At 47.3% G+C, this 25,909-nt stretch overlaps 1 protein-coding gene across 1 annotated transcript in view; it reads left to right on the forward strand.

Moving 5' to 3' along the window:
• The window catches only part of CPXM2 (carboxypeptidase X, M14 family member 2), a 113,526-nt gene that overhangs the window by 23,158 nt on the left and 64,459 nt on the right, over positions 1–25,909 (forward strand). Inside the window, exons 3-4 of the mRNA XM_084772686.1 lie at positions 4,360–4,469; positions 25,507–25,646. Coding sequence (XP_084628812.1) covers positions 4,360–4,469; positions 25,507–25,646 — 250 coding nt within the window. The remainder of the gene's footprint in view (positions 1–4,359; positions 4,470–25,506; positions 25,647–25,909) is intronic.

Consider the following 25,909-nt stretch of genomic DNA (forward strand, 5'->3'; position numbering starts at 1 on the left):
TCAGAAGATGATTTTCCTAGCTCTTACCTTTTCATCTTTAGTGTGAGAAACTTCCTATTCTGAACACAGCATTCGTATGTCAAACCTTCAGTATACATATTAAAACAGGCACTGTAACTTTCACCAGAAAACACGTGACTATGTGGCTATAAGCTGCAATTGTTGCCTTATTGATCTTTGTATAAAAGAATATGGGGGAGTGGCTTTTCATTAAACTACTCTAGGTTTAAGCTTTTCTTAATTTTAAAATGTTTAAACATTTTACAGTGTGTGTGTGTGTGTGCGTGCGTGTGCTTGTGTGTGTGTGCGTGCGTGCTTGTGTGTGCATGCATATTGAGGGGGGCATGTGTGTGCTGAAGTGCCAGTGTATGCCACAGCCCTCATAAGGGGTCCAAAGAACAACTTTGTAGCACTCGGTTCTCTTCTCCTGGCAGTATCCCTGGGATGAGCTCAGGTTGGTAGGCGCGGTGACAAGCACTTTCCTGGTGAGCCAGCTCACTGGCTCTAAAGTATGTCTGAACATGTTGTTTGGAGAAGTGGGGCCCCATAGTGTCCTGCGGTGGAGAACACACTGTCCTGTTTCAAGTGGTGAACCGGTTGTCACCAAGCTTCCCCCTGCCCCCCAGAACCTCCAGGAAGGCAATTATAGAGATTAGTGATGAAGGGTAAAGAGTGAGGTACTCAGAGGGGGAAAAAAATCAGGAGTGGATAACTGATGAAATAGAAGCTCACTGGAAGAGGTTGACTGCCTTGTTGTACCTCTGCGACCCTTGCCCTATACTTGACCCGGATTTACCCTCAGCACTGGTTAGGGGCCTGCACGTGCTTGTTCCAGGCACCCCGGTGGCTGTGCACTTGTGTCTAGCTTTTGTTGCTGTGAGCATCCAAATCCTGGTGGTCAGGCATGTGACTGGGTGGAGGCCCTGCTCAGGTATGGTGGATTCTGGGGTCACCCTTAGAGGCAGTCCCTTCCTCTAGCAGCACAGAGTGGTGGCTTGTGCTACAGAGCTCTGGTTCTGTCCTACCTTGGCCCTCTGTCCATCCAGTGATCCTTCCTGGCTTAAATGGGGTATTGTTGGTTTCTTTCAGCCAAGTACAACCCTTTCTAGTCTACGTGATCCATATCTGCATCTTTGCCTTTCAAGGACATGTGGTCTCCTAGGACAGATTCCTTGCTAGTTACTTCTACACGGACGATGGAAAAGGCTTCCGTACAACACAAGAGCACCTAAAGACAGCACCTTCTAATAAAAAAAAATCCTAGCATCAGAGGGCTGGCCTATTGGAAGACACCATCTATGAGCTGGAGAGCCCAATATTTATTTGGATTTCCACTGTTGGTCACTGCCCAACAATTCTATGCATGAAGGGAGCAGAACATTTTGGGTTCTTCTGGGACCCTCTTGTAGGTCTGGACAAGAGTAGAGAGATGCCACACATATGAAACTCCACTGTTGCCATGGGCACACAGTGCGCCCCCCTCCCCAGAGGGTAACATTGAACTTTGGAGTCAGTGTGAGGTATGCATTCATGAAATACCCCACTTACATGCACTTCTTTCCATACCTTGTATGTCGTAATGGGGATTTCTCATTGGGAATCAATTTTAATAGGTATGTAACTTTATTCAAGTTGTTCCTTCTTGAACTAAAATATTTATATACACAGGAGAAGAAGTGCTTTTGAATAGCAGTCATTGTTGTGGGGAGCTATCTGTCCATCTGGCGGTCTACCTGTGCATCTGCCTGTCTGACTGACTATAAATGACAGAAATGGAGGTTGCAGGGCTAAATGAGGTAATGGAATTTTCCTCCATGTTCTGCTGAGTGGTGGATTTTAATCTCACGAATGACAGTGGATACTGTTTGCATTTCTGACCTGATTGCATGGCGATGCCATAGATCTGAGCACTAGCCTGTGGAGACAGAGCTAGGGTCTTTCCCGTTGTCTGGTCTCCAGTGCCCTGGTCCCTCAGCATCAGAAACTAAATTAAGAGTTGAGCTGAGCAGAGGCCATTCCCATAAGAAAAGAGGTTAATCCACAGAACCCATTGCCAGTGGCCAGCTCATTGTTGGGGCCTGGAAGTATAGGGCCTCTCACGCAGGCTATGGATGCTGCCAGTGTCTGGAGCATGGCAGGTTGAGACTAGCTGACCAATAAAAGTCACAACCAAACAGCAAGTAGGAGCAGTGGGGGAAAAACCAGAGGTGGGAGGCAGGCACATAAGTTTAGGGACCCTTGAACCAAAATCCAAGCCAGGGTTTAAATAACAGGGACCATAATAAGTTAGTGAGAGTTACCCTCAGACCTTGCCTGAACTCTGAACACAGCTTGTGATGGCTGCAGAAGAACACGGGGTCTGAGAGACCAGGGAAATAGCTGAGGAGAGGTGTTTCTTGTCCTGAAGCTACAGTTGAGAGGGTACAGGCCCACATTCCCAGCCCTTGTGACAGGAGAGGTATAGGCTTATCATCTGGGCTCAGGGGCCATGCTTCATGGCTCCCAGACCCTGAGAAGCAGGGCATTCTCTTGCTCTGGTGGCTTAAGAAGGTCCACAGTGATGCCCAGCATAAGAGGCAAACACTGTGGGTGTCAAGAGGAGGTTGTGGGACGACAGCCTTGCTCGGTTCTAGGACATGAGCATTATCAGTTCCTGGTAAGTAGGATGGAGAAGGACTCACTCAACTCTTGGTATCAAAGACAATGCAACCCATATGAGCCAGATCCCTGTGTCCTCCAGGCCTGAATGGTGTAGGTGCAGACCCGTGTGAAGCAGGGGTACGTGATAACTGGTGACTCTGAATGGCCTTGGGAAGGTTCGGGGTCTGGCTTCAAAGATCCCCTTTCCTGCTTAACAACCGCCCCCCCCTCCACATACACACCTCAACCCTGCTCAGTGATAGGGCCTGGCCTCAGTCATGTGCCCCGCCCCTTTTCACAGGCCCTCTGAATTCATTGCACACCTGCCATTCACCGCGTGGCCTCTACTCACACTTCTCACTCCTTCACCAATGCTCTATCAGTGCATGACTCTGCAGCCGCCCCCCCAAGCTACAAGACCCTTCCCCAGAAGCCATGGAGCACCAACTGGTCACTGGAAGTTGCTCTGCATTCCCACAGTGTGTGAGGGGGCACAGGAAGACTTTTCTGCTCATGCTCCCCACTAGGGTGGAATAGTTAATGTCAGGTGCTAACCCAGGAAGCTTCTCAGAGGCTGTCAACAGGCCCAAGGCTGCACAGCGTCCTTTAGCAGCCTGGAGTTGCAGCTCTGGAGGCTAGATCCATTGCGTGGCTCTGCTGGCAGCAGGCACTTCTCAGTGGCGTGCCTCAGGTCTCATTGTGCAAGGTCTCCACTTCTGTGACCTTAAGGGAGGCTCGTGTGGTATCTTGGTTCCTGGAGGTTCTGCACTTGTCTGTCTGCAGAGCCTGGGTGGACCTTCTCCTTCAGGTACCTGCAGAGTCCCTGTCACCTCATGAGACCGCCCCCCCTCCCCCAAGCTAGCACGGCCATTTGCTGAGTCTGCAGACATGTTCCCCGAGTGCTCTTGATTCCAGAGCACTTCCAGTTCCCCAGTGACAGTGTCCTCTGATGTTTGAGGTTGTCTGATATTTCTGGTGGAAATAGACTCGATTCATATCTAGTTGAGAGTTGTGTTTCTTTTCCAAGTCAGATGGTAAGGAGGAGACTCCCTTTGATGCTCTGCCACCACATGCCCACGATGGGACACAATGGCAGGTCAGTGGATGAGAGAGTAGCCCAGCCTAGGAGACCTGGGGTCCAGCCCCTGCTGTCATCAGTGCTGTCATGCCTAGGGACGGAGATCTAGACTTGGGCAGTCATTGGCTGGCAGTAGTTCCAGGGTCAAGCTGTGCTCAGGAGCTGTTCTCACAGCTACACATTCTGCCAAGAAGGAAGACAATAGAAGGTTTCTATTTATGTTGCTTTTCTGCTCATTACCATGCACAATAGAGGCCAGAGTTGCTGAAACAAAATCAACAAGTCCTGATTAATTTGCAGTGCTCAAAGCGTGGGATTGTTAGAAGACTTCTACCCAGTGTCATTGTCTGACTGAGTCCCACAGAAGGGACTTTAATTGCAAACGGCATCAAACAACAGCGAGGCCAAGCAGCAGAGAAGGCATCTGAGAGCCCAGGTATTCAGGAAGCAGATACTAGCGATAAAAAAGTGGGGAGCTGCTAATGGTTGCATTGGTCTAATCTTTCTGAAACACAGTGGCCAGGCAAGGGTTCATGTTGGTGGCTTGGGAACTCATTGAGGGAAGAAAGCACATGACCCTTTCTGAAAACCAGACACCCGTTTCTTCCGCCTTTGTTTCTAACAAGCCCTGTCCTTTCCAGGTTGCCCACCTCTTGGTCTGGAAACATTAAAAGTCACGGACTTCCAGCTGCACGCGTCCACGACAAAGCGCTATGGCCTGGGAGCGCATCGTGGGAGACTCAACATCCAGGTACTAAGCTTCTCGGATGCAGATGTGTTGTGGTCACGCTGCTGGCTTCTCTGGTCACAGAAGCAAGGCGGGGGCTGGGGGGCTTTCCCTTGAGCTTGGGTTGGTGAGTGCATGACAGTTGATGGGCATTATCTAGTTCTCAAGGTGAGGGGGTCACTGCAGAGCAGGCCTGTGTGCAGAGGATGGGGCCAGAGACAGAAGCCAGGGCCAATGAGACAATGGTTTCCTTTGGGTGCCCTCTTTCTAGAAATGGCAAGAACAGAATGAAAAGCACTCACAGCATGGATGTGGCTGAGATGTCCATCACACAGGAGGGAGGTGACTCCTCCTTGGTGACCACCAGGCCCACCCGCCTCATCCAGGCTGTTCTGGCTTTCAAGGCTGGCCAGATCCCATGTGGCCTCTCCGAGGTTCTGTTGTGATCTTGGTCCTTGGCCCAGTCTTGTTCTTTGCTGAGCTTCCTCTGCACACTACCCAAGCCACTCAATTTGTGACCACAGGCTTTTCCTTCAGTGGTCTCCTTGCCTGAAGGGAAGGCCCTGTGGCACCCAAAGCAAGAGTATACTCCCACTAAGGCACGGGAAGGGCTCCCCCTCACTGCTGTGGGAATCAGCTTCTGTGACAATGCATGGCTGTGCTCTTAGGTTCAGGTGTACGTAACATCACATTTGGCTCAGTCCAGGTGTAGGCAGGACTGTCTTTTTGGAGGCTTGAGGGGAAGCCAGGTATATGGTAGCCACCACCTGGCTCTTGGCCTTTCCTTCTATGAAGCCTTAGCTTGGTGGTCTGGGGCCTTCTTATGTGCAACCCTGGACATCCCTCTTCTGAGCCCATTCTTTTCTTTTAGAGGGCTCTCTAATGACCAGGTCTTCTAAAACAGCTTTTGAACGTGACAGCTGCTAAGAAACATCTGGATGGGGCAATGAGAAAGTGGAGGGGGAAACAGATACCATAACAAGACAAAGCCCCCTTGTGGGTTTTAAGAGGGTAAAGGCGAACTCTCAGTAATGGACCAGGGAGACCACTGTTGATCTCCGAGGGTCCTAGGTCCCCTAGGTCCCCTAGGATGAATGCCAGACCTCTGAGGGAGCACCTGTAACCTTTTCTTGGTGCAGTAGTTACTTTTCTTTTTGCTCTGACCAAATACCTGGTAAAAGCAACTTAAGGGAGTTATTTTGTTTTTTTTTTCCCCTCAGGGTTTAAGGGCAGACTCCACCATGGTGGGAAAGTTATGGGCATGAAAGCTTGAGGGAGCTGGTAACAATCTGTCCACAATCCAGAAGCAGAGAGGGGAATGCCAGAGCTCAGTCCAGCCCAGGCCCGAGTCTACAGAATTGTGTCTACATTTAGGGCGCATCTTTCTGCCATAATCCGTCCTCCACAGGCATGCCCAGAGGTCTGCTCCTAAATGATTATAGGTCCCATCAAAAGTGTCAATCAAATTAGCACCATACTTTTGTTTCTTATGAGCCCACTCCTTGAGCAGGAGCCCCACATAGGGGGGACCTAGTCTGCTTGTGAGTCCTTCAAAGTCCAGAAATGTACCCATGAAACATGAGGGGCGGCACACAGAGGACGTCACCAGAGAGTTGGTGAAATGTGACCCTATCTTGCCGTCTCTGGGCCATGCACCAAGCCCCTTTGGAGGACAGTTTTTGTTTTCTGGTCTTTCTGTCTACTTTGTCTTTCGTGCATGGGAAATGTAGCCCAGGTGACAGCCAAACTCTTCTCCGTAAGTGCCTGGGGCAGAGGCTCACTCAGCTGCATGTGGTGAGGATGGAGGTAGGAGGGGCTGAGATCATCCCAGTGCTGTTTGTCTGTGGGGATTTTTCTCTGAGGGGGTAAATTGTTTACTCTGGAGCCTTCTTGTGAGGGAATCTCCAGAAAGGGTGTTGGAGAGCAGAGCTGTTGCTCTGGCCCCTAAAGGAGAATAGATTTATTTTGACGCATTGTTTGGAACATACAGTTCATCACGGTGAGGGTCGGGGATGCAGCTGGAGTGACTTGGTCCATGGCAGTGGATGCTTGAGTGTGCATCTTCACATGCTGGTGGATTCAGGAGTAAGAACAGGACAAGAAACTGGATTGCCTTCACAGGCTTCCATAACCTCCTCTCCCCAGCACTAGCTAGAGATCAGGTCTTCAAATACACGAACCTACAGGGGACAATTGACAGTCAGGCCACGATGCAACCTCTTTCTAGGGTTGCCAGGGAGGGTAGAACACAGCTCACAGCACACAAGCATGCTTTGTATATGTGTTATATGTATGTAGCGGTACCTGTGACATGTGTGTGGAGGCCAGAGGTCAGCACTGAGTGTCTTCTCCAGTCACCCTCTGCCTTACACATAGTTTTTGAGATGGTGTATTTCATTGGACGTAGAGCTCATTGGTTGGCTAGGGTGCCTGGCCATCAAGCCCCAGAGATCTCCCCTGTTCCTACCTACCTAGCACTTAAAAACTTTGGTACTAGGGACTGCTCAGGTCCTCACGCTCCTGTGGTAAGCGCTTTACAGACTGGGCTTTGATAAGGTCTGCACAGGCAAATTGCTGGCTAGGTCAGGGCGATCCTTTCCGTTGTTACCTTCCGGAGCTAGCAGCACAGGCATCACGATTTGACAGATCCAGGTGCACAATTAAAGCCTGTGCTCCAAGAATACGCCGCCCCCACACAGCGATTAGAAGCGCGACTTAAAATAACCACATCTTGTCTCACATATGAGTATTTTGTAGGCGTGTCAGGCTAATGGGGTTTTTAAGTGTGAGAACCACCGAGGTGTCAGAATTAGAAGCTGAGTTTCAATCCATCTTCTCTTGTGCCAGGATTAGAGCAGGTTGAGTCTAGTCCCTCAGGTCTCTGCAGGGACACACTGGCCCACCATCTGGGCCCCAGTACATGAAGCTTCCAGACTGGGACACCCAGACTGGCTGTGAGGCTGTAGGTAGGGTATCCATCTTCTTAGAGGCTTAATGTCATCACAGGCAAGTCCTAGCTCTGCTTTGGTCGCAGTGTAGTGGTGACTAAAGGGGTATAAAAGTGGGGAATTAGCTCTGGTGATTCTCAGAGGCCTCATCCACATGCCTCAGAATGAATGGGTTCCTTTGTGGAGGGCTGTCTGCTCTAGCCTGGTACAAAAATAGCACGAGGAAAGGCCCTGTTCACTCACTGCATTCATGATCTCTAGTGCTCAGCAGAGGGAGAGGTGCATTGCCACGAAGAGCTGTCAGCACCTTGTTCAATGATTTTCATGTATTATTTAATCTAACACCAACAGCACAGACAAGTCCCGTTATTGGCTCTTGACTTATACAAAGCAAATACCCAGAATTTGGAGGGACACAGATAAGACTTCCCAGGAGAGTCAGCTCATGAAACTAAGCCGCTTGAAACCTCAAATGGTTGCTTTTCATGATGGCATGAAATCGTCTCAGCAGCTAGGTGTGGTCTAAGGTGTGTCATCTGCAGGGATGAGTCAGCCTCATCCCTATCTTCCGTCCCTGCTTTGTGTGACACTTTTGTGCTGTTCCTGCTGTGCCTAAGGAGCATGTCCTGATTGCCAGGGTACTCCCTGGACACGCTTGCTGGCAGCTATAGGAGTGAGGTCACTATGAAGTGACATCACTTGGTACTGACATAGCTTTGTCTCCTGCTTGATTTTCATTTTCCTTCTTTGACATCCATGGGGGATTATTTCAAGAGACCAAAGGCCATGGGGGACCCAAGTTCTTCATGTATTTTTACATACCCTTCCATATGATCCCAAATATGTCGAACCACTTCTAAGTTACTCTTAGTACTGAATTCAAGTTAAATAAGTATGGCCTTGTATCCAGGGGGCAATGACAAGAAGTCTACACCCAGTCAGCATAGTCACAGAGTCTGTGTTTGATTGTCTCTGCTCCATGGCTCTTGGAATGCACAGATGGGGGAACAGTGTCCTAAGGGTTTGCTGGACTGTGTAACAGCACCTGATGAGACTGTGAGCGGCAGAGGTAGGCACAGGCTATGTGCACTACAGTCCCTGGCTTCCTATTCCTTTGGCTTAGGGTGGTCAAATCTTCATTTTTGCTCACCTCCTTTATGCGTTTTCTTCTTCTTGCCTCCGAAGTACTCCACCTTCTATTACATATTATAAGGGATTCTTTTAAAAGATCAAACCTATAGGTATAGCTCGTGTGCATGCGCCTGTGTGTGCATGCACAAGTGTGTGTGTGTATATGTGTGTGTGTGTGTGTGTGTGTGTGTGTGTGTGTGTGTGTGTGTTGGTATGAGTGAGGAAGCCAGAACTTCCTTAAGTGTTCCAGGTGCTGTCTGCCTTTTTTGAGGCACGGTTTCTCACTGGCCTGGAACTCAGTGATTTGATCAGTTGAGTAGCCAGCTATTCCTTGGAGATCCTACCAGTCTCTTCCTTCCCAGTGTTGGAGTTACAGGCACGCACCCAGCCTCTCGATGAGTTCAGGGAATCAAACTCAAATCCTTACGTGTGCACAATGAGCGCTTCACCAGCTGAGCTGTCTCTCCAGCCCTGCGTCAATTGCCTACAGCAAGTTGCTGTGTCTGGGCTAATATTTTTCATTGTTTTCAGTCTTGTGATTACAGACATTAATGGCCAATACACAATTTTCACTTGAAAGAAAGAGATGTTCTGGAGCCAAATGACAGTGACAATGGCTGTGGAGCACGGATTCAAGTTCTTTACAATGCTACCCTACAACACGGTAACAGTATCATGAAGTAGTTTTTTTTCTTTTAATAGTAACAGAACAAAGGAATGAATGAAGGAGGCATCATTAGGAACTGCAGATAGGCAGCTTACAAAAAAGACGGGAAAGCTCTGCTATAGGCTTCAGATGCTCTCTGAGGGCATCCTTAGCCTTTGGCTTGGCAGAAGGTAGAGGTCTATTGGAGCATCCTGTCAGGATTTTCATCATAGTCCCAGGGATGTTAGGTCAAATACAGAGGTGGCCAGTGAGTTGCTGTTAACATAGCCCAAGATAGTTTGACCTGCAACATTCCAACTCTTCACAATCACTGGAAATTTGAATCAATTAGTCAGCCTTGCAGAATCCTTAACATAGCTATGGCTTTTGTTCTGGCAACTTCAGTGCACAGAGTATCAGAATGGCTTCACTGGAATGGCATTTTTCCTAGGAACTTGGGTTTTGCAGAGAACAGGAGCTTGCAAACAATGAACGTTCACTGGGATACACCCGTTGCAGTGTGGCAGAAACAACTGTCTCATTTTAAGCAGAGGACTTTGAAAGTATCCCTGTGGCCCAACTTAAGACTCCTCTTTTTTTGGCACATTTTTTTCCTTGTGAATTTCTTTTTTTAAAATTTTTTTATTAATTTATTCTTGTTACATCTCAATGGTTATCCCATCCCTTGTATCCTCCCATTCTTCCCTCCCTCCCATTTTCCCCTTGTTCCCCTCCCCTAGATCCCAGTGGCAAACCTAAGTAAGAGTCCACTAAAATTTGCCCTGTGGAACCAATGTGTTTGTTAGGCTTACTTATATAACATGGCTGTTAGAGTTCATATTTTGTCCACTTGGCACAAGCCTAGACATAGCTGAGCATTGAGCAATTGCTTCCATCACATTTGCCTGCGGGCATTTGTTTTATTGTTTTTTGTTTTGTTTTTTGTTTTGTTTTTGTTTTTGTTTTTTTGGTTGCTGATTGATGTGAGAGGGTCCAGCTCACTGTGGACAGTGATGACACCTCTGGGCAGGTGGGCCTGCGATGTATAAAAAAGGCTCCTGAGAAAGCCAGGGAAGCAAGCTAGTAAGAAGTGTTTCTCTGCTGGTTTCTGCTTCAAGCGCCTGCCTTGAGCACCTGCCTAAGCTTCCCTCTGCAATGAAATATAACCTGCAAGGTAAAAGGGACTCCTTTCACCATAAATTGGTTTTGGCTGTAGTGTTTTATCACAGAAAGCAAACCAGGACAATGGATGAGAGGATACTTGCAGGGGTGTGGGGTACCTTTACCCCATCAGGGACTATGGCTGCGTCATGGCCACAGAGATGGGTACCCCTCCATTAACCCTCCCCGGACTTTATAACTGTGATGCCACTGAGGTCCCATGAAATTAGGGCAGAAATGCATGTGAGTGGCTCAGAGAGTGGCTGGCACCTCAGGTGAGGGTCCTGTGATCCACCTCACACAACTCCCCTCCTCAGTCTCTCCCTTCTCTGAGGGAATGCCAACAGTACACTGGCCTGGTTGAGATAGTCTTTTTGCAAGTGAGAATAGCTGCTCTGCTAAAGATGGTGGCTGTTTTGCTCGGAGACTCCCACTGTGCAACACCGGGTACTCAGGGGAAGTGTCTAACAGCAGCTCACCACCTGCCCCAACCTCAAAGCATCCTTTGAAAAGTCTCTAAGAGCTTTACTGGGTAAGGTAAACTTTGGTCCCCCTGCCTAAGTGACTTGTCCCACTGTTTACATGTGAGGCGTTTCTAGAGCAGGAGAGACCTGAGCAAGTTAACACAATGGTCATCTGTAGATGCTGCATTTCTGTCTTACTCTTTAGACTTTCAGGAGGGTGTCCAACACCCGCAGGCAGCCCGGCAGAGCTCTACACAGGGACCAACACAAAATCGTCAGCTTACTTAAAACACGAGATCTTCTTTTTTGCAGTTTTGTTTGTGATTCATTTGTTAGCATTGAAGATGACACTACGCTATTGTAGTGTCTTGCGTGTGGCCACAGGTTAGACACCACTGGATTTAATATGTGGCCCAAGACAATTCTTCTTTGTCCAGTGTGTACCAGAGAAGCCAAAAGGTTGGAGGTTGCTGTTTTAAAGTTACAGTTAAGAAGTGTTAACAAACGCATGTGAACCGATGAAAAGAACACCTGAACGCATGTGGCCTGGGCTCAGGGCCTCATCGCAGCTCCTGCAATGCTTGGAGAGCTGGCGTCAGATCAGAGCTCGCATGAAAGGGGGCAATGTTCTGAGGTCACAGGAAAAGCTTGGTTATGTTGCAGTTGCCTGCCCTCTACATTGTGATGGCTTGGTCGTAGTGTTTGGCACTTGGTGGCCTCTGCCTTGTCATGCAGGCTAGAGCCGCTGGTCACATTGGCCCTCAAGTGACCATTTATGTCCCTTTCATGTAAAAGAGTGCCTGTAGGTGTTGGGCCCAGCATTGTTCAGTGCTACAGTACAGCTTTCAAGGACTTTACAGAGCATCTTCAAGCCCATATTAGGGTCCAGTGATGGGAATCTGATCTTCTTTTTACCTGAAGTGATAAGTGAGCTAAGGCTAAGGCACACAGTATGTGTGTGCTCTTTGGTCAGGAAGTCGGGTGTGGATTACTGAAATGAATCTCTCTCTCTTCCTCTCTCTCTCTCTCTCTCTCTCTCTCTCTCTCTCTCTCCTTCCCTCCCTCCCTCCCTCCCTCCCCCCCCCTCATATTACATTCATTTATCTCTGTATGTGTGAGGTAAGGGACAACTTTCAGAGTTGCCGCTCTCCTTCCGCCATGTAGGTCCTGAGGATTGAACTTGGGTCGTCAGGCTTGGCATTAAGCACCTTTACCCGCTGAACCATCTAGCCAGGCCCTGAAGCGAGTTGTATCCTGGGGTGGTGATCACATGGCTGGCCTCATCCCTCACGCTGTGCCTCTACAGCTCCACACCTTTTGGTGCTGATGCACCTGGAGCCTCACTTCTCCCAGGTAGAGGGACCATATTTTTCTCGGAAGGGAGAGCCCAGAGCTCTGTTTCCCTGCAGCTTTCCCATTGTATGTCTCATGCCTTCCCATGGGTGGACCTTTGACCCTGAAGCCTGCCTGATCCCCCAGCCCTGCCTCGGTCTCATGCTGCTCAGCCTCTGTTGGTTTCTGGGTATGGGCTGCCACGTGAGACTTACGGTGACCCAACAAGCCCTTCCTGAGGGCTGCTGTGTACTGGGGGCTGCAGAGTCAAAAATAACGCCAGGGAGGATCAATTCCCAGTCAGTCAAGGAATGCCATCCTGTCTAGTCCTATAAAGGGATTTTGTTGTGCATCTGGCTTCAAGCAGTAGTCTGGGACACAGCTCTAGGTGCCAAAACACTGGAATTTGAGGAATTTGGAATTTTTGTGGTAATAAGAGAACTGAGTATTTGAAATGATGAATCCCTTGGAAAATTCAAAATGAGTATTTATCATAATGATGGCCATGCACTTCTTCCAAAGAAGTGTCTATTGTGGTTGGGCATCGTAGCTCACTCATGGGATCCCAGATCTTGGAGGTGGAGGCAGGAGGATCAAGGGTTCGAGGTCATCTTTGGTTACACAGTGAGTTTGAGGCTAACTTTCACTATATAGGAAGGGGAGGAAGGGGATAAATAGGAGGAAGCAGAATAAGAGGTTGGAGAAGTGCTCAGTGTACCTAGCTGCTACTGCGGGGGACCTGAGTTTGGCTCCCAGAATCCACGTTAGATAGTTTATAATCATCTTTAATTTCAGTTCCAGGGGATCTGATGCCCTCTTCTGGGCTCTGAGGACATCTGCATATACATGGTACATATACACTCAGGAACACACATACACATAAAATACAATTTAAACATGTAGTAGCCGAACCAACTTCCATTATAAATACAGAAGCGGCTAGAGGCCAACCTGGGCCACACGAGACCCTGTCAGAGGAAGAAGAGGAGGAGAAGGAGGAAGAAGAGGAGGAAAAGTGGAGGAGGAAGAGGAGGAAGGAGAAGAGGAAGGACCCAGCTTCCCTTGTGAACACATTCTACAGTGACCAAGGTCATCAGCAATTAATTGGATATCTTAAAAAATAGCTCATAGAAAGAGTTTGAAAGTGTCTCTGATAAAACAAATGACTTGTGAGGTTTTAGCTATGCCATTTGCTCAGACGCAATCCTCACACATTATATTTGCCTTGGACAGTTGTGCCGTACCCCATAGCTGCCCACTGTTTACTGTGTCAGTTAAAAATGAAAACCAATATAAACACAGATGCTGAGAAGAATGTAATGGATGAAATCAGACAATGTCAGAACAAGAGGAGAGGTAGAGAGAAATAGGAATAATGATTTCATCACTACCCACCGGATAGGGACGTTCTAAACAATACAGAAAACTAAGTAAGTTGCATCAGCTTACCAGAAAAAAAAATGTGGGTCTTTGAAATGTATAAGAAAGATGGACTTCAAGCAGAGAAATGGGTTGGTAGCTAAAGGAAAAACAAGATCTAAAAATAGGACATCTAAGCCATGTTGATGACTCATGGGAAGAGTGCTTGTCAATAAGCTAGATGGACCAAGCTCTCCTGTTGACAGGACAGCTGGGTGTATCATAAAGTAAATTTAGTCACAGGTTGCAGCTGGTTCAGGCATAAAATGGAGTGAATTTTGTTCACTCCCCTAGTAGCTCTCCTTCTGTGATGGATAGTCTATAGATTATTTAACCCAAGGAATACATAGCCATCCAACAGTCTGCTCCCGGGGATTGTATTCCAATCCCATATTACAGACAGACTGCAGCTGTGCTGTCAGGGATGAAGGCATCCCTAAGGAGACCCCTTGTGTCCCTCTCTTTGGATGTCAAACCCATTGAGACAACGGATCCAAAGAAACTGGCTGTTTTCCAGGAGAACAGTGCTAGGAGAAGGAAAAGGCTGAGGCATGGTGCCAGCTAGACGGGAACTTTGTCTCCCAGGAAGAGATTTCACAAAGTCATGACAACTTGTCAGAACACCTTGAGGTAAAAGGCTGGAGCCCACACAACCATGTGTCAAGGATGGTTGAGACCACACCTTGACCAAGACTGCTTAGATATGGATAGCTCTTGCCCTCTGCTTAAACCTTAAACCCCAAAGATAGAAGTGGAGGGTTATGGTTGTGGTTAGCTTTATTGGTCAACTCAACACAAACTAGGACCACCTGAAGGAAAATCTAAATGAGGGATTGTTTACATAGGTTTGGCCAGCCTATATAACGTCTGTGGATGTTTGAGTTAAATTAACTAATATGAGAAAGCCCCGCCCACTGTGGGTGGCACCATTTCCCAGGCAGGGATTCCTGGACCTTATGAGAGTGGAGAAAGAGCTGAGTACAAGCAATCAAGCCAGGGAGCGTGTGTGTGTGCTTCTTTTTCTCTCTGCTCTTGACTGTGGAAGCGCCGGGACTGGCTGTTTGAAGTTCCTGCCTTCACTTCCCCACAGTGATGGACTCTAACCTGGAATTGTAAACTGAAGTAAACCCTTCCTCTTGTAAGTCTTTTTTTCAACCAAGATATTTTATCTCAACAATAGAAATGAAACTAGGACCGTGGACCTGCTTATTTGTCCCCCTTCCCAATATGACCACATTGAGTGACTCTCCTTTCTCTGCGTTTCTATGTGTCTTGTCTCCTTAGTCAGACTGTTGGGAGTGGCTGGTTGAGCCTATGTTGGTAGGGATGCCAGGACCCAGGGTCTGATGCTGATAATTCCAGTATTAAGACTACTCTACTTGGTGATGGAGCACATGGGGAAGTAGAACAAGAACTTAAGGTTTGGCTGTGTGGTCCCTGGAAGCTGTTCAAGCTCTGCTACCTCGATGCCTGCTGTTTTTGAGAATTAAACTTATGTCATGCACATGCAACTATAATGGCTAAGGAAGTTCTGTGATTTTGGTTGAGTTGAATTAGAAAAAGAACAGCTTTTCTTTTTTCCAATGAACATCTTTATTCATTTAATGAAACAATTTAGGCTTACAAGTGCATTTGCTAAGTTTTCTTCTGCCATGTTTTCAGAACAGTTGTGGCTGTTCACTGACTTCCTTGACTGCTCAAGGGGATAATTCAGGCATTGGTTTTGGGTTTTAAAAGTAGCTTCAGGGCTGGAGAGATGGTTTAGTGGTTAAGAGCACCGCCTGCTCTTCCAAAGGTCCTGAGTTCAATTCCCAGCAACCACATGGTGGATCACAACCATCTATAATGTAACCTGATGCCCTCTTCTGGCCTACAAACAGACAATCCTGTATACTTAATAAATAAATCTTTTTTTTTTTTTAAAGTGGCTTCAAATTCAGTGAGCACTTTTTTTTTTCTAGCTGACTTTAGAGACCAAGGTTCGGACTGTGCAGCATGCTTTGCTTGTAGACACCTGAAAATATTTTGGTTTATTTTTTGAGGTTTATGTTTAATTTTTAATCTGTATTTCTGTGTATGCTACATGTGTAAAGGTGACCTCAAAGGCTAGAAGGGGCACTGGATTCCCCCAGAGCTGGAGTTACAGCAGTCGCAAGGCTATAACGAGATGGGTGCTGGGAACTGAATTCGGATACTCAGCAGGAGCAGCAAGTGATCTCAGCTGCGGAGCATCTCTCCAGCCCCAGGCACCTGTCATACCTAACATTATGGCTTCAGATGAACTAATTAGCTACACTGATCAGAGGGCCCACTGATACTTTCAGGCTCTCCCCACCCACCACCAAAGGTCGTAAATTGTTGGGAACCTGCAAGTTGCCATTCCTTTCCAATTTCGTTCCTCTCAAAACTACTTTAAAATGTAACTGTCATTTTGCTCCCTTTTGTGTATAAATAGCCGTGGGCTGTGTCTGCTGAATAGCAGCTCTAAGTCTATTATCTGAGAATTGCTAAGTGGTTACCGTCATTCGGCTATGACTTCTTAACTTGCTTCCAGATGTTTCTGCACAGAGGTGGCTGAGGATTGTGAGGGATGCAGCTCAGTGATTTCATTCTGCAGAGGGAGCAGCTTTTCCATAAAGGCCACCAAGCAAAGTACCTCACGCAATGCCTGGCCTGTTGGAGATGTCCTGTAGATCCTGGAAGTGAAGGAAAGTGATGTAGGAGCCACTCTATCTTAAAAAAAAGTTATTCATTTAATTTTACATCCTGATCACAGCCTCTTCTCCTCTCCTCCCAGTCCTCCCTCTCACACCCTACCCTTATTCTCCCCCTCTCCTTCTCCTCAGAGAAGGAGGAGGCCCTCCATGGGTACCAACCCACCCTGGCACATTAAGTAGCTGCAGGACTAGGTGCACCCTCTCCCATTGGGGCCAGACAAGGCAGCCCAGTTAGGGGAATGGGATCCAAAGGCAGGCCTCAGAATCAGAGAGGGCTCCTGCTTCAGTTGCTTGGGGACCCACATAAAGAACAAGCTACGTACGTGCAGGGGGACTAGGACCAGTCCATTCATGTTTTTTGGTTGGTGGTTCAGTCTCTGTGAGCCCCCATGGACCCAGGTTAGTTGACTCTGTAGATCTTCATGTGGAGTCCTTGACCCCTCCAGCTCCCTCAATCATTCCCCCAACTCTTCTTCCATAGGACTCCCCGAGCTCTGTCTAATGTTTGGCTGTGGGTCTCTGCATCTGTTTCCACCAGCTGCTGAGTGAAGCCTCTCAGAGGAGCTATCTAGGCTCCTGTCTGCAAGCAGAGTAACATTAATAGTGTCAGGGACTGGTTCCCTCCCATGGGATGGGTCTCAAGTAGGGCTAGTCATTGGTTGGCCATTCCCTCAATCTTTGCTCCATCTTTGTCCTTGCACATCTTGTAGCCAGGACAAATTTTGGGTAGAAAGTTTAGTGGGTGAGTTGGTGTGTTTGTCCCTCCACTGGGAGTCCTGCCTGGCTGTAGGAGGTGGCCATTTCAGGCAAAAATCAGACACCAACAAAACAAATAACCCAATTAAAAATGGGGTTTGGGGCGCCAAAGAGAGAATTCTCGACAGAGGAATATTGAATGGCTGAGAAGCATTTAAAGAAATGTTCAACATCTTTCGTCATCAGGGAAATGCAAACCAAAACCTCTCTGAGATTCCATCTTAAAACCCATAAGAATGGCTAAGATCAAGTACTCAAGTGACCAAATATGCCGGTGAGGGTGTGGAGCAAGGGGACCACTCCTCCATTACTGATGGAAGTACAAACTTGTACAACCACTGTGGAAATCAATCTGGTGCTTTCTCAGAAAACTGAGACTAGACCTCAAGACCCAGCTAAGGGCTGGAGAGATGGGTCAGCGGTTAAGAGCACTGTCTTGCTCTTCCAGAGGTCCTGAGTTCAATTCCCAGCAACCACATGGTGGCTCACAACCATTTATAATGAGATCTGGTATCCTCTTCTGTTGTGCAGGTGTATATGGAGGCAGAACATTGTGTTTGTAATAAATAAATAATTTTTTAAAAGACCCAGCTAAACACTCCTGGGCATATACCCAGAAGATGCTCCACCATACCACAAGAACACTTGCCCAACTATGTTCATAGCAGCTTTATTCATAAGAGCCAGAACCTGGAAACAACCTAGATGTCCCTCAATCAAAGGATAAATAAAGAAATTGTGCTACATTTACACAATGGAATACTACTCAGCTATGAAAAAAACAAAGACACCATGCAATTAATTTACAGGCAAATGGAACTAGAAAAGATCATCCTGAATGAAAGACATACATAGTATGTTCTCACTTTGGATATTGGCCAAAAAGTACAGGATAACCATTCTACACCCCGGAGACCCAAGAAGCTAAGTAACAACGAGGGCTCAAGGGAGGATGCTTGGCTATCACCCAGAAGGGGAAATAAAATAGGCATTGGGAGTGGATAGAAGGAAGGAACTGCATGGGGAGGAGACAGGGAGGGGAGCAGGGGTTGGGATGAGGAATAGGGAGAGGCAGGGAGAAAGGGCCAGGTGAAAGGAAATCCAAGGGGAGGGCATCTCTGGAACATGACAGGGCTGGGGAGGCCCCAGGAAGTCTATGGGGGCCATTCCATCCTTTACACTCAATGTGTGTGTACCTTTTGTGCTTTTAAACGTCAGTTTCTGAAGCAAGTTGGAAATATTAATCTTTGAGGGGGTGATAACAGGAATAGAAAAGCCGGCTTCTCTCAGCACATCCCAAGCCTCACCCCACCCCTGGCTGCCACCAGCACTTTCATCTGCTTTTAAACGCTTCTTGGGGGGAATTTAAGTACTAATAAATAATGTGTACATATTGATTAAGTATTGGTTTAGAAATTTTTGGCTATGCCTTTGGAGTTCTGGCTATGGGACATGAAGCTATCAACTTATTTTTATCCCTTAGACGCTGCTGTGTATGTGCACACCCACCCGCACCCGCACACACCCACACACACACACGCCTGTGTGTACAGCCACTCTGGGTCACATGTGGCTGTCAGAGGAAAACTATTGGGGCTTGGTTCTCTCCTTTCACTGAGGGTTGCAGGCACGAAACCCAGGACATCAGAGCACTAGCCTTCGGAACCATCTTGCTGGCCCCAGTGTGTCATTTTTCAAAAAAGTAGATCTATATTAAAAGTATTCCTTTTTATGGTTATCTAAATGTTATTTCCTACGGAGACAATAAATATGGTAATTATGAGCCATGGAAGTTCATTTTATGCATCTCTTGACCTTTGTCTTCCTAGAATTGCTTACCTTACTGAGACGGTCCCTCCACCTTGCGCCAGGGCTGAGTCTGCAAAACAGCTTCTGCACACTTTTCCATAGAGCTGAGGTTATGAGTACCTTTTTAGCTGGCCTTTGCTTTCTGTGAGCCATCTTTTCAGGAGCCCTGCATTGTTCACTGATTCGTCTGTACAGCTACTATCTTGAAACTTCATCAGTCTGAGAATTCTCTTCTGCGCTGGGAACCCGAAGAGGCCTGAAATCCCTTCTGTGGAAACTCTGGACCTAGAGGCTTTCTCCTTCAGCCCCCGTCATGCTGCTGCCAGCAAGGGGGCTAGTAACTGCCCAGCGTAGCTCTCTGATGGGCCTCGGGCTTCAGCTCCTTCTCCCAGCCCTGTGATAGCGTTCCAATTTTTGTCTAACAACACTCTCTAGTAATTTCATGGAAATGGTGCACAAGTAATAATTTTTTTGGGGGGAGATGGTTGTGAGGATCAAAAAACACCCCCCCCACACACACACTCATAATAACAAGCAGCGGAAATCTGAGGTAGCAAGCACGAGGCAGTTACAAGGTTGAGTGCCAAACCTAGATGGAGTGGCATGTGCACTGACTGAGTGCAGAGACCACTTTTTTCTCACTATCATCCTGAATACTGGTCCCTGCCTCCTTTTCCTCCTTGGCTGAGTTATGGAACTGTCACCTTTGTCTATTTCTTGACAAAGATCAGACCTGGGTTTATATATCTCACATCCTGTCTATTTTAAAGCGTTTTTGGGTATATGACTTGTCACATCTGCAAGCTGTTAGCTGAATGATGACACCTACCATTCTGGAGTAATCTTTTAGGCCAAATTTCTAGTTTGGGTGGGAGCAGCCAGACTATCAGGACTTAGTAGGGTCCAGAGTTTTTTTTGTTCATCTGTAATTGACCCTAAGTAAGGCAATTTTGTTTTGAAAATGGGTGATGATATTTTTATGTCTTATACTGATAAATCTAAATGCGTGTTTATCATTCCATCATAATGGATCGATTGTTAGGCAAAGCCTAAAATTCTAGGATGAGAAATCTTCAGAGGATTCCAATTTTTAAAGTTATATTCTCTTCATTTTTTTTTTTTTAAATGCTGCTGTTGAGAATTCTGGCAGCGTCTTTGTTCTTTATTCTTTGTTCATGTGTGTGCGCAGGCGAGTGTGTATCTGTGTGCGTGTGCACGCGCACACACATATGTGCATACGTGTGGAGGCCTGAGGTTAATGTCTGATGGCTTCCTCAGCTGCTTTCTACCTTATTTTCTGAGACAGGGTCTCTCACTGAACCTGGGGCTTGCTGATTGATCCAGCCTGGCCTGGGATCCACCTGTCCCCACCTCTCCAGAGCTGGGGTTTCCGACCTCATGCCACCACGCCTTGCTTTTTATATGGAGTTCTATGGCTGGAACCCAGGTCACAGTGCATGCCTGACAAATGCTTTATTCACTGACCCTCTCCCCAGCCTTTCTTTGATTTTTTTTAATGCATTTGTTTCCTGTTCTTGCTTTATGCAGGGGAGGTCTCCTTCTAGAGACATCCATTACAGTTTCCTAAAGCCCCTTTCTGCCCACTATGGCACCTGCATTGGTGTTTGGTAGGTCCCAAGTCTAGCTGCATGGTGTTCGCTAGCCCGCTCAAGGCAGAGAAGAATGGAGCTGATTGTCTCACTCCTCTGTGTGACGACACACCCTGAGACCTGTCACACTTTTCTTCCTGGCCTTTGGGGTCCACATATCCGGGTTTCATGACCTTTTTTTTCTCATGGAAACAATTTTCCAGTCCTCTGTGGACCAAGGGATTCCTCAGGCCCATTTCAGTCCTGCCCACCTCACCTTCAAGACTCCTACCTGAACTTGTCTGGGGCTGGGTTCTCAGTGGGGTGCTCACAGGGAGTTGTACGTCTGTCACTTGTCTCTAAGGACCCCTGCCCCTGGCTCTATCTTCATGTGTGGTGATCTAAGGAGCACAGATGTCTTTAAATTTTACCAGAGGCTGAAGCCATGTTTTGTATGTATGTTGTTTTGTTCGGAGGACTTTTGGGGGAAGGATGAAGGAAACCCAGGGTATTTTATTTAGCACCTTGAGGTGGATGCTGCAACTGACATCTTAAGAGGATCCTGTCAGGTGGTGTCTTTGTTACGGACCTCCAGCCGTGTCTAACCTCCACGAAATTGAGTCTGTTGGGAGCCTTGCAAATGTCTCCTATAACTTGATTGCCTTGATAAAATTACGTTAGTTCTCTGCCTATTTTCTGTCATAGTCGAAAGAATCACACCATGTTAATGGTGCTTTCAGGATTGGCTCGTCCTTGAAGGAATCAAATCTTTTATTTCAACAACTTCAAACGAGAAAATTTCAAAATGTACCCCAACTTCTTTTTTTTTAGCTTTATTTTTAAAGTTACATTTATTAGTTCATGCACAGGGAGGTAAAAATAATATCAGAGGACAACTTACAGGGGTCAGGGTTTTTTTTTTCCCTTTACAGTGTTGAGCCTGGAGATGAAACTTGGGTCATCAGGCTCGGGGGCAGGTGCCTTTACCCCGCGCCCCTCCGCCCCAGCCCTCTTGTCAGCTCTCCTTGGCATCTTAAACACAGGGATGGATATTCTCATTTTCTGCTTTCTCAGAGGCATTTCACTAACGCTGTTTACTGCCCTGTGGAATAATTTGGTGACCTCTCTGGATGCTGGCTTTTGAAATTCCTAATTGATTTTGCAGAGATAGCTGTAATTTCCCAGTGAGTCATCGCCACCAGCTCTACTTAATTGACTGGCTGCTGTGCCTAGAACGAACCGAGACTGGCAGCAGCAGCAGCAACATCTCTAGGCTGGTAAAGCTAGGCACCTTAAATACAATCCCAAGGCCTGGTCAGCTGATGTTAGGGAGAAGCAGCCAGAGAGCCTAGGGTTCTATAGTGTGGGCACCTAAGCCACCCAGCCACTTAGTGCTCGCCGGCCTTGTCTTAGACCGGAGTCCAAGGTCTGTGGCTTCACTTGACTCAGACAGCTCTGTGTGTAGCAGCTGTTCTGTGCATTGTAGGTGTTGAGTGACATCTTTTCCCTAGATGTAACAGCCCCGTGACACCAGACATTACCACATTACCCTTAGAAGGGTAGTGTGGACTCCTGTTGAGAACCTTAGATCACGAATCTCCTTTCTTTTGAGTTCGTAGCCATTTCCTGGACGTTTTAAGTCAGATAAAATGCGGACAGCAGGGAACTGGAGGAGTGGCACAACTTACTGGAACCTGTGAACCCTGAAAGGATTCATAAAGCACTGACATTCTAACATTTTGTCAGTGTTAGCCAGAATCTTCTTTCTTTACATCTTCTGACAACTATTAGTTATGGAGCACTGTTTTGTTTTGGTGTGTGTGTGTGTGTGTGTGTGTGTGTGTGTGTGTATGTGCATGCATGTGTGCATGTGTGTGTGCATGCATTTGTGTGTTGTGTGTGTGTGCATGCATTTGTGAGGTATGTGTGTGAGTGTGTGTGTGTGTGTGTGTGTGTGTGTGTGTGTAGAGGCCAGTAGTTAACTGGGTAGGTGTCTTCAACCATTCTCCACATTACATTTAAAGTCAGAGTCTCTCACTGAACCCAGAATTGACTAATTATCTCATTGGGCTGGCCATTGTTTTCCAGGGATCTGCCTGCCTCCACCTCTACCCTAAGCACTAAAGTTACATACAAGCACAGGATGCTCAGCTCTTACATGGCTGCTGGGGATGGGACTCAGGTCCTTACACTTTACTGACTGAGTCATTTCCTCAGCCCTGAGTGAACGCCCGTTATTTGAACCCACACTTGGTGACAGACGCTGAGGGAGAAAGGATCATCGCCTCCACACTGACAGACACCTGATAACCAAGGCCAGGAGCTTCTGTGCAAATCCTGGAACACCAGCTGGGACTCAGGGCCTGTGGTGTGTCCTTGGAGCGCTTTCTCTGTCAGCATCTGCGTGGTGCTTGTCACCACGGCGCCAGGTGTGGACTTCAGCCCTCAGTCTGCCCTAGTGCTTGGGGATGAGGTGCCTGCGCCTTTCACCTCTTATACTTTACGCTTGCTGCACAGCCGAGCTTGAGTGCAGGTTGAACTACTGCATGGACGGTAGCACTCTACACGGAAGTCTCTAACTGCTTTTACAAGAACAGGGGAACCACAACAAAAACATAAGTGAGTGTTCTGGTTCCTTGAGAGGGCACAAGTTGTGACATTGTAGGTCATTAATGGGCTGCAAACCTCTGTCATTAGAAGGATAATTGCCTTCCACTGTGGAGAGGAAGTGGCTGTATAGTGATAGCCCGCGGGCTGGCATCGCGCCTCCCTGCTGTCTGTCGGAGCTAGAAGCTGAGATGCTCTGCGGCAGGCACCAGGTTTCTTAAGGCTTAACCTACATCAGTGCCTGGAGCCACTGGAAACACAGCGAAGAGCAAAATTTTCCTGATGGTTTTAGGAGACAGATCCTACGTAGGAACCACCATCGCAGATGTCACCAAGCCAGCCTGGACCTTGATACCTTGGCTAGTTTAAAGCTTGCTTTCTGAGGAGGACTGACTAGAAGTTTCTGGACTGACCTTCACCTGAGGTGGCAGGATTCATTGAAGATGGTATGTTGTTCGTAGTCTGCTGTTTCCCTAAGAGGTCACTGAAGGTGGTGTTGGCAATCACTCAGGATGTGTGGACCAAGTTTGGTCCTGACAGGAGGCTGTCCTGATGGCAGGAGATTAGCCTGTAGAGAAGCATGTAGGGTGTTTTCTCCATTAACAATTGATGTAGAATGGCCCAGCCTACTGAGGATGCCACCAACTATGGGCAGGTCAGCCTGAGTTCTACAAGAAATTGAGCCAAGCCAGCTATGAGACACATGCCAGTAAGCAGCACTCCTTCATGACTGCTGCATCAGTGCCTGCCTCCAGGTTCCTGCCTTGACTTCCTGCCCTGACTTCCCTCAGTGATGGAGTGTGACCCGAGAGTTGTAAGCCGAAGTGAACTCTTTCCTCCCCAAGTTGCTTTTGGTCACGGTGTTTTATTATAATGATAGAAACCCTAAGTAAGACAGCTGTACCGGCTCATGTGGTGATGGGTGTAGGGTTCTGCTCCTAGGACTTTTGGCCCAGGAGTGTACATAGCTATACCTTGAGCTTCATATTCCATTGCTCATTAAAAGCCAGACTGTCCCTCAAGTTCACTCAAAAGTACTCAGTGATAAAGAGGATGGGAGAGACAGAGATGATGGGCTGACCTATTATTCTTTTTAAAAGATTAATTCTATTCTTGTTTATGTGTGAGCATGTGGATGACATGTGCACATGGCTGTAGGTCCTTGAGGAAGCCAGAGGAAGGCATCAGGTCCTTTGGAGCAAGAGTTACAGAAAGTTGTAGGTTACTTAACTAGGGTTGTGGGAAACCAATTTGGTCCTCTGCAAGAGCAGCTGGTACTGTCTCTTCAGCCCGAGATGACCTGTCATTCTAAGATTCTTACTTTCTCTCATCGGGCTGTAGTTATAGAAAGTAGTCACATAAAAATAAAACAAAACTCATGCAGACCTAGTCTTAGAAAACTGGAAGGCTTCACCTGACTGAAAAGTCTTCCATTAAAAAAATATGTCAAGTAATTATCTTTTTAAATAGTGAGAATGCAGGGAAATTTTCAGAGTGAAAATTTGACCTACCTTCGAAATGCAAATACAAAATGTTTTATCCATATTAGTGAGTAATAATGAACACACCAAGCAAGTTAAACAGTTGTGGACAGATATTCACTTGTCATTACTCTCATTTGGGGGCCAGCTCCATGCTGCTCTTGTCTTTGGGGGAGTCTCTGTATGATCTCAGGAACTCAGTCGAACTGTCCTTAAATGCTCCCATGGCAGTTTGCTCAGAATCCCTGAATAGCACCTGCCTCATCTTGCTCCAGTTCTGGTTGCCATGTATTTCCTGCTGCCTGGGTGGTGAGGTTCCTCAGCACCTGGTGTGTGGGCGAGCACATGCGCTGCTTTCCTCATTGCTGGGGCAAAATACCTGGCAAAGCCAACTTAAAGAAGAAAGGGTTTATTTTGTCCCACAGTTTGAGGGTTCAGTCCATCAAGGTGGGAAGGCACGGTGGCAGGAGTGTGGGGCAGCGGGTCACATTATGTCCACAGTCAGGAAGAAGGGAGTGATGAATTCTGGTGCTCCATACTTTCCCCTTTTCATTCTGTCTGGGACCCTAGGCCAGAAATGGCACTGCTCACATTCAGGGCGAATCTTCTGGCCCCAGTAAACCCAATCTGAAAATTCCTCACAGGCACACCTGAGTTTTGTCTAGTAGTTGGCTCTAGGCCTTGTCAAGCTGACAGTGCTGAATACATAGGAGCTGAGTTTTGTGTGTATTAAATGAGCAAGTAATAGGAGCTAAATACATTTAGTCTTTCACACACGCCAAGAAGAAAACATACCATACCAAGATACTCCCAACTTGTTAATACTTGACAACTCCCTCCCGGTTTAGGATAAAGGAGTTCATGGTGCGGAGTGGTTTTCCTTCTCTCCCTTCCTCATTTCCTTCTCTTGTTCTCTCTTTCTTCTTCCCAGTACGAAGAAAATATCTGTTGTAGTCATCTTCAATCCGAGGACTTTCTGAACACCGATTTCTTCTTTTCAGGCAGGCATCAATGAAAACGACTTCTATGATGGGGCTTGGTGTGCGGGCAGGAACGACCTGCATCAGTGGATCGAAGTGGACGCCCGGCGCCTGACCAAGTTCACGGGGGTCATTACGCAAGGAAGGAACTCTCTCTGGCTGTAAGTGGGGCTGGACCTCTGCCTGACACTTCCATTTAGCATTTGAGTGGAAACTGCAGAGCAGTTATCTGATGATGGGTGACTGGGATGTGGTCAAGACTGAAAGCACACCTTGCCCTTTGCAGGGACAGAGCAGGGTCCACCGGGAAGGGAAGGTGAAATGGACAAAGGTACAGTCATAGTTAAGCCCTGACGGAGGTGGCTACTATCTTAGATCCTGATATCTGGACAGGTGGGTTATACTCAGCCTGAGGGACTCAAGC

Source organism: Acomys minous (assembly GCF_964271855.1).
Source record: "Acomys minous genome assembly, chromosome: 2".
NCBI classification, from domain to species: domain Eukaryota; kingdom Metazoa; phylum Chordata; class Mammalia; order Rodentia; family Muridae; genus Acomys; species Acomys minous.